This window comes from Podarcis muralis, chromosome 11 (genome assembly GCF_964188315.1).
Source record: "Podarcis muralis chromosome 11, rPodMur119.hap1.1, whole genome shotgun sequence".
Classification (NCBI taxonomy): Eukaryota; Metazoa; Chordata; class Lepidosauria; order Squamata; family Lacertidae; genus Podarcis; species Podarcis muralis.
In genome coordinates, this window is record NC_135665.1 from 44672165 (window position 1) to 44686830 (window position 14666).

The 14666-nt window shown below is 39.9% G+C and overlaps 1 protein-coding gene across 8 annotated transcripts in view; it reads left to right on the plus strand.

Annotated features, from left to right (window-relative positions):
• ARL15 (ARF like GTPase 15) overlaps positions 1-14666 on the plus strand; it is a 191549-nt gene that overhangs the window by 148708 nt on the left and 28175 nt on the right. The window contains exon 7 of one of the 8 annotated variants that reach the window (XM_077936388.1): positions 10291-11077. The exons of the other annotated variants lie outside the window; for them this stretch is intronic. Coding sequence (XP_077792514.1) covers positions 10291-10335 — 45 coding nt within the window. The 3' untranslated portion in view covers positions 10336-11077. Of the gene's footprint in view, positions 1-10290; positions 11078-14666 lie in introns of those variants that run through there. 8 annotated transcript variants of the gene reach the window in all.

Below are 14666 nucleotides of genomic sequence, written 5' to 3' on the forward strand. Positions count from 1 at the left end.
GGGATCGTGTGTTGAGATTCCTGCATTGCAGAGGGTAGGACTACATGACTATTGGGATCCCTTCCAACTCCACAGTGCTATTGAGTCTGTGATCTGGCTCCTGATGTTCCAGATAAGGGAGTCTCACTGTTTCCCCAACCACTACCACAAGGCTACTCAACAATCATCTTGTCCCTAGAGGAGAGGAGCTAATTTTTAAAAAGTCCCCCCAGTAGCTGTTTTATTATATAGCTCATTATAATAACACATGGGGTTAACCACAGCCCTTCAAAACATACAGTTTGGCAACATCCACTAGCTCACACGTAATTGGCCCAATCTGAAGAGAGGTCAACTTGCATTGGGTTTCCTCCAAGGGGTGGGGATAGTCTCACAGGTTTCAGTTGGCCTCTTCCTGTATTGGGTACCCATGGGTACTGAACCCCTAAACAGGACTCTTGTTGTTACCTAATGTGTTCTTTTAGGCCAGCATCTTCTGATAAGTCTGCACATGATCACCTAAGGACCGTACTAAACACAGTGTCTTTCACACCATTAGCAACAGTGGAAATGGCTTTTTAAAAAGTACATTGGAGGCATGGGCATGATCTGATTTAATTCTTTACTCCCTGCTGCATTCCTGATCTGGATGAAGCCTCTTGCATTTGTTGTTTGTACTGGAAGAAAGCTCCAATAGGATCTCCTCTACCCAACGTAAATAGCAAAAGTGGGGACTGGACCTGAATTGGGGCCAGAGTGGGAATGAAGCCTTAAAGCCCCCCTACCTACCAGGCCTGAGTCCTGATCCAGATCAGGACCTTGCACCTGCAATTTAGTTTTTAAAAGCCATTCATGCTTGCTAATTGTGCAAATAGCACCACATCTGGTTTCAACCTTAGCTTCACAGTGCTTCATTGACTGACAAATATTTGGATTTGTGTTAAGCACTGGCAGCTGGTGCCCAGTAGACCTGCTGGGGCTGCTAGGATGTCACAGGGGGATGGCCAAGGAGGTCATGGGGTCATGGTCAAGTTCTGCTTTTCTCCCTACCAAGCTCATGAAGCAGCCACACAGGTTTACTGTAGCAGCAAGTTTCACACGTTTCTCCAGTATTCCATTGGGGTGGAAACTCAACCATTCACCCAGAGTAGTTTATTCAGATGTTAACACTGGAACAATGAGGTCAGTGTGAAAAAAGACTTGCACCAACTTTTTTTTTAGCATGTCTGATGACACCTAAAGACAACTTTGGGGTGCCATTTAATTTTGTCTGGTATCCCAAGCATCTACAAAATCCTTCTCTGTACTTTGTGGCCAAATCTGCATGCATTTTCTATTCCATGGTAGGTCCACATGAATGCAGCAGGGGCTTCCCTATTTTGTTTTAGGAGGAAGGGGAATTTTCTTTGCAGACATAGTAGGAATTCCCTATCAGGTACTGGACTGAAGAACAAATGTAGCCTTGGTAATGTCCTACAGAAATTCATGAAATGGAGATCAGAGAACAAGTGCTGGAATTTGACTCTTTAAACATTTCCCTTCTTTAATACAAACTATTTCTATGTAATAGGTTGTTACAAAATTCCCAGCTGGTACTGATATTCTGCTTAACAATTAATTTTTTTAAATAATAATACTTTTATTCTAAGTGAAGCCCTAGTCAGTAAAGAAACACTGAGGTACTTTCCAATAATTGTATTTACCACTCTTTTGTTACATAAAAATTCCATAAGGAAAATGTCTCTGCAGGGTTGCTGCAGTTTGCCAAAACAAAGAAGAATTTTCTTGCTTCTTAAAAAAGAGAAAAAAACCTGTGTTTTCCTCAGTTACATATATCCCAAAATAGGACTCATGCTCTAGTCCCCAAAAGCTTATGGTACAATAAATATATTAGTGCATCAGACCAAACACAGAGAAAATAGGCTAGTAGCACCTTAAAGCCTAATACTTTTCCTGGAACTGGACACAATTTGTTAAATGTTTTATATTATAATTTGCCCTCTTTGTGTGAGGGCAGGGAGGGTGTGCAATATTTCCTGTTGCCACATAAGATGTATTGCTTTGGGGGCATATCTGCATACTATGGCTTGGATCTAAAAACAACAACCGTGCACTGTGTTCACTGTACAGTGGTACCTCGGGTTAAGTACTTAATTCGTTCTGGAGGTCCGTTCTTAACCTGAAACTGTTCTTAACCTGAAGCACTACTTTAGCTAATGGGGCCTCCTGCTGCCGCCGGGCCGCCGGAGCACGATTTCTGTTCTCATCCTGAAGCAAAGTTCTTAACCTGAAGCACTATTTCTGGGTTAGCAGAGTCTGTAACCTGAAGTGTATGTAACCTGAAGCGTATGTAACCCGAGGCACCACTGTACTCACAAAAGCAATTTGAGTAGCTTAAAGAGAGTAGACAGAGCAGCCTAGACTGCTGTACAGCAATAAAACCACTCGCTCATTTGCAAAGCTAAGCAGGGTCCAGTATTGTTTCAAATTGGAAGAGGGATCGTGTGTTGAGATTCCTGCATTGCAGAGGGTAGGACTACATGACTATTGGGATCCCTTCCAACTCCACAGTGCTATTGAGTCTGTGATCTGGCTCCTGATGTTCCAGATAAGGGAGTCTCACTGTTTCCCCAACCACTACCACAAGGCTACTCAACAATCATCTTGTCCCTAGAGGAGAGGAGCTAATTTTTAAAAAGTCCCCCCAGTAGCTGTTTTATTATATAGCTCAAATTTATGTTTGTTGTTTTAAATTGTTTTGCAAGGTTTGCCTGAAAGGGCGTTATACAAATATCCTAAATAAATAAACAAAAAACCCCACATGAATTATATGGACTGAATATAATTTAAAATATAAAATTACATATACATGAGAGCATTTCAAGACTGGTCTCTAATTATTAGCTATTTTATAGATTTCCCACCTAACTATAGTATGAATGCTAACGTTTTGAAAAGTTCTGTTCCTGACAGAACATCATGAAACCCTGTCACAATCTTGTTGCACTGAATCTTACGTAAGGGTGTAAATGAAACACGCGACTGCTGTATTTGGCGGCACCTGCGTGTGTTTCGGTGGGTCCTTCTTGAATCATTCTGAATGTTCTGATGCAATGTCTTCAGTCATTGCAGCTTCCAGGCATATTACCATAGTGTCTGTCAGTGAACAGAACTGTTCAAGCTAATGGCACATTCTTCCATTGGTGCCACTGATTGTGAAAGATTGTTCCCTCCTATGTAGTGTCTTCCATTCTTGCAATTCTCTTCTGTTTGTTCAAGCAGAATAGACTAGCACAGTAATGTGTAACAGAAATGGTTGTTAAAGGTGCAGTGGAAAATAAATGTGTGTATATTACTCTCTTTCTCTCCCTGTTTAAACATATTCATCATCATAAAATCTGGCATGGGCAGAGAAGTAGATAAGAGCCTTCAGAAAACAAGTTGGTGGATATGTATATTCAGCTTCTCCCTAGGTATAGATAGCAGCCCTCCTGAAAAAAATGGGCATGTTAAGTGCCATTTATCTTCCAGTTGTAACTTTTGCTTTGACCCATATGAATGAAGCATTTTGTCTTCCTTTATATCTCTTGTATAAATTCGCATTATAGGGCATCAATACAACATCTTCTGTTTCTGCAAATGCAGTAGAAGGACAGGATAAAAAACAACTTACACCAAAAAAAATTGCGGAGGGGGCTGCAGGGAGAAGGGCAGCCACCAAAATGGTATTCTGCCCCTATTCTGTTGACAAATTTATTTCTTTAGTAGACAGAAAACATTGGATGCAACATTATAAAAATAAACTAATCATTACACATGTTCGAAACTATAAAGGTGTTGCATGAAACTTTATGCTTCCTTACCACCCAAGAATTGATGCTTTTGAATTATGGTGCTGGAGGAGACTCTTGAGAGTCCCATGGACTGCAAGAAGATCAAAACTATTCATTCTGAAGGAAATCAGCCCTGAGTGCTCACTGGAAGGACAGATCGTGAAGCTGAGGCTCCAATACTTTGGCCACCTCATGAGAAGAGAAGACTCCCTGGAAAAGACCCTAATGTTGGGAAAGATGGAGGGCACAAGGAGAAGGGGACGACAGAGGACGAGATGGTTGGACAGTGTTCTTGAAGCTACCAGCATGAGTTTGACCAAACTGCGGGAGGCAGTGGAAGACAGGAGTGCCTGGCGTGCTCTGGTCCATGGGGTCATGAAGAGTCGGACACGACTAAACGACTAAACAACAACAACAACAACAAACCACCCAAGATATAATTAGGTTCTTTTAGGAAAAAAGCAAGGCCAATGAGATCTTCCAGAGGAGCAGTTCTATTCTCCTTGAATCAAAATGTTCTGCAGTATTTTGTTATGGAGCAGCACTTCTATGCAGATCATCTGCGGCTATGGACAGCCATCAGTGTTAACACTTTTGAAGGTCTGGCTGTTTCTGCTGAATCTTTAACAGTTGCAGTATGGTTTTGTTTTGTTTTTCTTGACACCAAATATCAATAATTGAGGATCTCTTATATTGTGTGGGCTTCCACATGAGCAGATAGAGTGGGTTGGATTCAAGATCTGGAAAGCAGAGTTCTGCTTATGGACAGAATGCTTCTGACACCTGCTAATGGAAAGGGGAAGCTGATTCCGCCCCCCCAATTTCCTCCTTTTCCCTTCAGAAAACAGTGAACAGTGTGGGAGGGGATGCAGAATTGCCTTCTAACTTTAGTAGAAGTCTTCACTAGAATGAAGGCCTTTGGATTCACGAAAGAACTCTTGCTGTGAGTGAAAGAGCATCTTTGGATCCAGCCCACTGTTTATAGAGCAGGGTTCCTGTATTGGGGCTTTGCCACCAAAGCAACAAAAAAATGGCAGCTTTATGGAGAAAGGCAAGAGAAAGTAGAGCAACAGTAGAATTTACCGTATTTTTTGCTCTATAAGACTCACTTTTCCCCTCCTAAAAAGTAAGGGGGAATGTGTGTGCGTCTTATGGAGCGAATGCAGCCTGCGCAGCTATCCCAGAAGCCAGAACAGCAAGAGGGATTGCTGCTTTCACTGCGCAGCGATCCCTCTTGCTGTTCTGGCTTCTGAGATTCAGAATATTTTTTTTCTTGTTTTCCTCCTCCAAAAACTAGGTGCGTCTTGTGGTCTGGTGCGTCTTATAGAGCGAAAAATACGGTAATTGTTCTGAAACATTTACCTATCCTAGTGAATTGACACTTGTTACTTTTTACCAAAGGTGGTAGACTTGAGACCTGTTCAAATGCAAGCCCATGCATCCAGAGCAAATAGTCCTGTAATGAAGTATGACAGTGGTCTGTTTCAACATTAGGCAACATTCTATGTTTTCTTAATGATACTGTGGATGGTTCTGACATGCTGAATGAGGTCTGCTATTAAAACAAATGATGCTTCTGCCTCGTACTGCCTTTATGGGTGGCCGCATTGAGGAGCTGCAAGTAGCACATTATTCTAACTAATCCTTGATTTCAAATCATCTGTTGTATAGAAAACTGGCCTACTCTTGCACTATGAGCAGGTTAATGAAAGCTAAGTAGCTATAATAATGCTCTCATTTGCAAAAAGAGCCTCTTTAATTGTAACCAAATTCCAACACAGAAAATACTCCTATATAGGATTTACTGTACCTATTTAAACATATATCTAACATGTGATCTTACAGTTAATTTACTGTAAAAATGGCTATCGGGTGTTGGAAGCTGACATAGCCCACTCTTTTATAGGATTACCATATTTATGATTTGCACTCATGTACCACTTAAATTTCCGCATGGAAGATATCCCATGATGTAAGAATTCTGTAATCTGCTTAGCAGACCCAAAACTTTGAGTCTTTGTCAGTAAACTATATAATAAGGTATAGCGATGCTAGCAGATTATGCAAATGGAAGCTTTAGGGCAGGAAACACAACTCCAGTAAGGAACCACCACGACGAGTCAATGTTTCCAGTGCTGCAAGGAAGAACTGGTATTAGTGACAATGAGGGGAAAGTGCATGGGTCAGCAGAAAAAAACAGCTGTCTGATGACAGCTGCAAACAGACAATATCATTGACCCTCTTGAAACATTGTCAAAAAGTGTTGTAAATAAAGATGTCATGCTCCCAGTTGGTTTGTCAAGTAGTTGGAAAGGTCACTATCCAGTGGATACTTAGTGATTGTTGCCCGTTGTCTCTTTGTTTCATAGAAAATAAAGGTGGAAAGAGTGTTGCATTCTAGTTTCCACATTTTCTAAATTGAGCCATAGAGAAAATTATAATATATGCAGCACTACAATTTATTTAATAGATACCACAATATATTTAATAGATATGTTGAATATTTAGTTATAGCAGGTAACGTCTCTTTAGTTTTGAGCTACGCATTATATACTTTATATTGTAGATGATGAACTCAACCTATTTTCCCATTCCATTTCCATGCAGTAAACATGGAAAACAAAAGCATAATTGCCTTTTTGACCAGTGATGACTCTGGTAGTTCAGTTTAAGCCTCCTCCAAACTAATGGGAACTTCTAAAACACTCATTGTTAAGAAAAGTAATGCTGTCAGTTTCTGACAGAAAACTTTTCATTCTTGGGAAAATAATTTCTCTTTAAAGCAGGGTTGTTACTCATAGATATAGATACACCAAAAAGGGAAAAAACAAAACAAAAATACAAATAAAAACCGTGATAAAGACAATATTAATTACAAATTAATTTTGCGATAAGAACTGTTGCTCTCTAGTTGTAATAACTCTCCTTTTAAAAATAATTTCATGGGTGGCCTATGAAAAACCTTGATTTGTTATGAACTATTACAGTTTCCACAGCTGCCTTTTAAAATAGTTTTAAAAACTAGCAAACATTTCTAAATTGCTGATCCCTGGTGTTGCGTATTATTATTTTTTGCTCATTGGCCTCCAAAAATGTTTGGTACATATGACAACAAAACAGCGTAAAAGTTTAGATAAGATAAGTGACATTCTAACATTACCACTATGAGGAAACTCTTCTTGGTCTTATATGAAAATCCACATCATGCACAAAATAGAAATATCCACACATCCTGCTGAGATATAAGTGCCCCTTTGTATCACCGTGGTTGAGTGTTTCAGCACATTTTGCCTTGTTCCCACAGGACAGCACAAATATCTATGAAGCGTCTGTAATCAATGACAATTATCTTGAAGCTAACATATTGACACTGTTGCAGTTTGTTTGCTCTGCTCTTGATAATGCCTAGTTTGGTTTCTTAAAGCTTTACTAAAAAAAAACACTTGAATGATACATAAGCTGCTCATAAAAGCACAGCTTATATATCTACTTTACATGCATGTTGTGTGGAGGAGTTCAAGCCTTTGTGACCTTTTTGAAAATAGCTTTTCTTAAGCTAACTGTTTGTATCACAGCTAACCTATCAGTGTTAGTTATTAAAACAATATGAGGAACCTGATTCACCATATGTACTCTTTGAGTTAGGAAATGGCATGTGGATGCTAGTTCTGCTCATCTTGTGTGGGTTATTTTCACATTTTTGCACCCCCTCCCCCCAGAATCTTCTGGTGAAAGCTAGTTAAGAAAAGTTTTAAATAAATACAAATATATGAATTCCATTTTATCTGTAGCCCTGTTCAACATCCAGTACCTAGAATGGTCCCTCATTAATTCCTAGTTAATGCCAGAGCTCTGTGCAAGTAGTTTCCAAAGTAATACTCTAATCTTGGGCTTTTGACAATGACAAGCTGTCCCAGGAGCTGGGATGGAAGAAATAGTTGTAGCCAAAAAACCTATTTATTTCTGGGATGAAGTATCCAGTAGAAACCTACTTGCCTGGACAGACATTGAATGTCTAGAGCACTAGATGACCAATGAACTTATGTGGGAGTTGGGGTAGTAGAAAGACTTTAAATAGAAAGTTAAGAGCCTTTTAAAAAAAATAAAAATGTTTTCCACCCTTATCTAAAAAGATAAAAAAAATAATATGTATGTCATAATAGTTAATGCTACAGTTATGTCTTCATTGAAGCATATTGATACCAACATTTGTATATAGGGATTTTCAGGGTGGGAGGAACAAACACAATGGATTGGATATGAAACAGGTGATCAACATTATCTGGGCAGGGTTTAGCGTGTTATATAAATCTATCCAACAGTTCATAGTGGAGAAATCAATTGGGAATCCATCTCAAACTAAACTATATCCAGTTTGATGGTTCTGTGTGTGCAGGCTCATTATGCAGAACATAATGAGATCTTGTAAACGCATCCAGCAGAAGTTTATGGCAGCTTTGATGACTTGCATATGCAATGTAATATATAGCAGAGATTTGCACTGAGGTTAGGAGGCATTCAGTCCATATCATTACTTAATATTGTTGGCTCATTGGTCACACCAGTTTAATTTCTTGTTACAAGAGATCAGCTTTCCAGTAATTTCAGATAAGACAGTTTAGCTAGCTGACCTTTTCATATTGTTGGTTGGGAGTTTTACAGTAAGGCTTGTACCCAGAGTAAAACACTCACTCCGATAATCAGAATATATGCAAATACAAGTGCATTTACCCTTTTCTGTATCTTGGTTCTTCAGAGTAAATGACATCCTTGCAGAAAAGATGCAGAAGCATGTAGGTGAGAAATAATGGTAACAACATAAGAAGAGCCCCCTGCTGGATTAGGCCAAAGGCCCATTTAGTCCAGCACCCTGCTGTCACATTGGCTAGCTATGGGAAACCCATAAGCAAACCGTGAAGACAACACTCTCCTCATTTCTGCTCACCAGCAGGCGATGTACACAGGTATAACACCTCCAGTACTGGAGGCAATATACAACCATCAGGGCTAGTAGCCATTGATAGTCTTATCTTCCATTAATTGGTCTAAAACTCTTCTAAAGCCATCCAAGTTAATGACCAGTACTACATTTTTTGGCAACGAATTCCATAGTTTTAACAGTGCATTGTGTGAAGAAGTACTTCCTTTTGACTGTCCCGAATCCTCCAAACATTCAACTTCATTGGATGGGGCTGTGTTCTGGTATTATGAGAGAGGGAGAAAAACTTATTTCTATGCACCTACTCCACACCATGCATACACAATCTTATCCCTCTATCATGTTTTTATTGTTGTCTTGAAGTATATTGTCCAGTACACTGTTCTAAGCATGCTCTTGGACAAGTGTGTACTCACTGGAATTCTTTGTTTAATAAAACTGAACCACAAACTCAATCACAAGCTGATTCTAAAATTCTGAGTTTCATAGTGGGGTTGTTTTTTGGGGGGTGATACTGCTATTCAAGAAACAAACATCAAAATTCTTCCTTGGGCATAACCAATGATCTAATAATATTCCTCTATAAACAAAATATTCCTCTTTAAATAACGACGACAAACGCTTTTGGTTTGATGAGCTTGCTATTATGACTCTTCCTTCTGTCCAAATGCCTTTTGTGGGGTGCGGGTGGGGGATCAGATCCTGAACCTTATAAATGTTTACTCAAACAAGATGGTCCTTCATGCTTTGCTTGAACTCAGTTTTCAAACTTGCAACTTGAAATGACCTTTCTTTAAATGGAGTCAAAATTTCATGGTTCAGTAAATATAATGAATATGTTGGCCTTCATCTGTACTTGGTTTATAAGTTTTATGATTAAGTAAATGCTGGGCTTGGTGCTTAAATTCTTTGGACTGATTAGGAAGTCCCTTTAGGTTTCTTTGTTGGCTGCTTATTTTTGGACTCTGGATTGGAGTTATCTGTTCTGTTGTTATCTGCTTAAACTGTGATGACTTATTATTGGGCTATCAAAACAAAATTAATACCTGAACTTGTTCATCATTTAACATTAATGATTTGTAGTTCATCATCATTCCATGATTCAGCATAGCATTTGTGAAATCTAAGGTTATCTTAAAATGTATAAAATCACCCCTTGTTCACATCGGAAACTGCCCTATATTGTTTCATCTAGCACTGTATTTGTCAACTCCAACTGGAAGTGACTCTCCAAGGTTTAGATTAGGTCTTTCTCAGTCCTGGTTTTCAAGATCCTAAAGATGCCAGAAAATGATGCATGCACTACCACTGAACTATAGCTGCATTCTGCTCTTATATATTCAGAACTGCTCTACTACTACTACTACTAATTTTATTATTTATACCCCGCCCATCTGGCTGGGTTTCCCAAGCCGCTCTGGGCAGCTTACAACCCATACAAATTGTAAAACATTAGACATTAAAAATTTCCCAACACAAGGTTGCCTTCAGATGTCTTCTAAAAGTCAGATAGTTGTTTATTTCCTTGACATTCCACAGGGCAGGTGCCACTACCGAGAAGGCCCCCTGCCTGGTTCCCTGTAACCTCAAGTTCCCACAGTGAGGGAACCACCAGAAGGCCCTTGGAGCTGGACCTCAGGCTGAATGATGGGGGTGGAGACGTTCCTTCAGGTATACTGGGCCGAGGCCATTTAAGGCTTTATAAAGGTCAGCACCAATGCTTTGAATTGTGCTCAGAAATGTACTGGGAGCCAATGTAGGTCTTTCAGGACCGGTGTTTTATGGTTCCGGCGGCTGCTCCCAGTCACCAGTCTAGCTGCTGCATTCTGGATTTGTTATAGTTTCCGGGTCATTACTTAACTGATGTCTCTTTAAGACCTCCCAGTGATGACCATTACAATACTAGAACTCAGTTTGAATTTTGTAGCCTGAAGGAATAGATTGTGGTGAATATGTTCTAGGACCGGGAGTAGCCCTGCAACTCTCACAGCCAATGGTAATGGAAAAGGGGAGTTGAGGTCCAACTTCTGGGGAGCCACAGGCTGCCTATCCTTCCTTTAGGACCAGGAACTCCTGTATATTAGTTTCATTGTGATTTCATTGTGACTACATTATGACTTCCAGTTCCCTGACGATCTCCCAGTGGCTTCATATAGAAGATGTTGAATAGCCTTGAATAATGTGTTAGCGTGATTTACATCCAATTTGACTCTTTCTAATTCAGCATTAAAAAATGAATCCGTTGTGACCACTGCAAAAGATAAAGTATGACTCTACTCTTAATACAGTGGTACTTTATCTTTATTTTTATTTTATTCCACATTTTAAATGCTTAGATTTTTAAAAATGCTTAGTTAGCAAACACTTAATTGAAAAACAGTTTTCCCACCATTTAATATAGTTAATTTTATTTTACCTTATTCCTATTGTGTTTAAACTAGCAAAAAGCTAGAGGAATAGTATCACTTTCCAGATACTGTTGTTAATTTTTTGGCTCTTGTTCTTTCTTTCTTATCCCACAGGATAATCCACAACTCTACAAAAACATGAGTCAAATGCATTATAAATTTCCCTAAGAGAATCAACATCTTTTCCAGCTGTTTGGATGGTCTGTCTAAAACCTAACCAGATATCTCATCTCCCAGTTTTGTTTGGGGCTCTTATACTTTGATTTGCTTATTGATGGTCTGGGCCAATAGTTTGTCTTTTAGTTTTCTTTGCAATTCTCAACTCTTATCATAGAATGTAAAATGATCTATTTGTGAAAAGATTGCACTGTGTTCAACTATTTGCATCCATTAACATAAAACCCAGTGTCAACAAAAACCTTTTAAACTTATCCCAAGCCAGTTTTGAATATTATTTATGGAATAAGACATCTCTGAAAGATTATTGCAAATAGATTTAAACTTGTTTTGATCAGATTCAGATAGCTGCACCAAACACTGTAACAGATCCGTATAAAAATCTCTAAGCATTTCTATTTTAAATCCAATCTTGGCCAACAACAATTTTATAATTTATGAAGAAGAATGTATTTGCAATCATTCCAATTAATACTTTCTTCTATTTTCTCTGGCATGTGCATGTGTACCTAGTTGTAACAGCTTTAAGCATTGGCAAGCAATGCAGTATGCTGCCTGAAGGCTGGAACCAGGCCTCTAAAGCTTTCAATCTGAATCGGCAAAAATAAGCTTGTCTCCCTAGCTGTGCTCCCCAGAAGCATTTTATATGGCCTTTATTAAATCTTGACTGGAGAAATAGGCCTCTGACATAATGTCTATTTGTAGAAGGTCATCCGTTAAGTGTGTCATGTTTAAGTTCTGTTCGTTAGCGAAATACGTTATTCATTTAATTATAACTCAGAACTGTGTTTGGAGGAGACATACATCTCTGTTCCGCAGTGTATTGTGCTTCCACTGAAATCCCATCACTGTCATTTTATATGGATCATATTGGCCATAGATAATTTCATCAGCCAGAGGTCTGATGGGAAAGGACAGTTTTTGCCTGGTGCCTAAAGCTTTGTAGTGATGGCACTAGGTGAGCCTCCCTGGGGAGAGCATTCCACAAGTGGGAAGCCACCACTGCAAAGGCCCATTCTTGCTTTGCCACTCTCCAGGCCTCCTGTTGAGGGGGGCACACAATGAAGGGCCTCCGGTGATGATTGCAGGGTCCAAGTCACTTCACATAGGGAGATGAAGTCCTTGAGGTATTGGGATCCTGATCTGCATAAGACTTTATAGGTCAAAACTAGCAGTTTTAATTAGGCCCGGAAACTAATTGGTAGTCAGTGCAGTCAGGTGAGGATTTCTGTTATTGTGTTATAACCAGAGTGGTGTAGTGGTTAAGAGCGGTGGACTCGTAATCTGGTGAACCGGGTTCGATTCCCCGCTCCTCCACATGCAGCTGCTGGGTGACCTTGGGCTAGTTGCACTTCTCTGAAGTCTCTCAGCCTCACTTACCTCACAGAGTGTTTGTTGTGGGGGAGGAAGAGAAAGGAGATTGTTAGCCGCTTTGAGACTCCTTAGGGTAGTGATAAGGCGGGGTATCAAATCCAAACTCCTCCTCCTCCTCCTCCTCCTCCTCCTCCTCCTCCTCTTCTTCTTCTTCTTCTTCTTCTTCTTCTTCTTCTTCTTCTTCTTCTATGCTCATAATATCTTGCCGCAAGGAGCAACCTAGCCACTGAATTCTGCACCAGCTGCCGTTTCTGAACTGTCTTCAAAGGAAGTGCCATATGTAATGCACTACAGTAATCTAACCTAGAGGTTACCAGAGCATAGACAACAGAAGTTAAGCTATCCCTGTGCAGATAAGGGCATAGCTGAGCCACCAGCCAAAGCAGAAGGAAGGCACTCCAAGACTTGAGCCTCAAACAATAGTGATTGATCCTGAAATACCCCCCAGGCTATATACCTACTCCTTCAGAAGAAGTGTAACCACCTCAAAAACAGGCAACCTCCCATCCATCAGATCTAGGGAACCACCCACTAACAATGAATAGCTGTTTCATATGTTCTGTATCTGTTTCAGCTAAACAGGGTTGCTTCAGCTCATCCTTTGCCACTGTGATGTTACTGTTTGCAACTCTTTTCTACTTTGTCCTTTATTTCCTTTTTTTAAAAATGAAAACACATTCCTTTTTTCCTATGTTCCCATCTGAATTGCTGCCCCAGAGACAGATTTTGTGTATAAAATCTGAACGGAAATCTTTCGGTTGTATTCAGAACTCAAAAGCCTAATACTTGTGAGTTTCAATGCTGTTTTGCAGTTTTATTATGGCCATGGTATTTATCAAGTCACAATCTCCAGTTATTTTCCAAAGTAAGGCACCTGATTCTGCTATGGGACAGGGGGCATAAAAGGACTGTGCGTTTCAGGGCATAGATAGAAATGGTTTGCAGCTGCCTTGCCCCTCCTGCACAGGGAATTTCCTCTTTAATGTAGGGTAAACGGTTTTCCCCCTGTCTTTCCGTACAGGTGTTCAAATCTTTGCCTGGAGATCTGGCTCCCTTGTTGAGTACATTATGTATTATTACTACTCCAGATTTGCCAGCATGAAAGACTTGTTTGAGATTGCTGAGATATTAACTCTTCTTTTGCTAGCTTGGTGCTATGTTAGGGCTATATCTGCCCCATAAATGGAAAACAAATGTATTTCAAAGAAACTTGATTTCTTTTTCAACCTCCCTCTGCTATTTTTATAGGCATGTGTCATTTCCCCCCTTGCCGCATGAGAGTGGCAGAGAACGTCTGGTATTGCATGGGGAAAAAACGCTTGTAAGTTCAGGATGCATGTATGTTGATATTTTCATGTCTAATTGCCCTTACCAGAAAACTGCTTTAGGCAATGTTCCAGTCCCTATTATTGCATCATTTTGAACAGTGAGAACTATAGTTACCTACTTTCCTGGAAATACATTCTCTCCGCACCTTCCGCCTACAGATTGGGAAAGGCAGTGGAAGGGGGAAGACTTCCTTTCCTTAAGCTAAACCCCTTCAAAGGGATTAGGGTAGGGATATTTGTCCCATGAGTTATATAATCATTATATTGACAGCTGAAACCGTACTATTTCCCCCTCAGGAGCTGTCTTTACTGAACACGGGCATGTCAGTGGTTGGTGGAATAAAGTTATCTTATATTCCATCAAGTAAGCTATTTCAGATAGCAGATGAAGCTTAGTAGTTCTACCAAAGGGCAAGTTCAAACTTCAGCCCTTGTGTTCATTCTTTCATTCATTGGTTTATTAATATGCCACTTTTTGACCCAAAAGAGCGCGCACACACACTGGGAACAGATTAATTCAAAACAGCATATGCAACTAATCTCCTAAAGACGGGAGGGGACCCTTCCCTCTCCTCTCCCTGTGGCAGAGGCACTTAGTAATCTCACCACTTACTGTGCCCAGCACTGC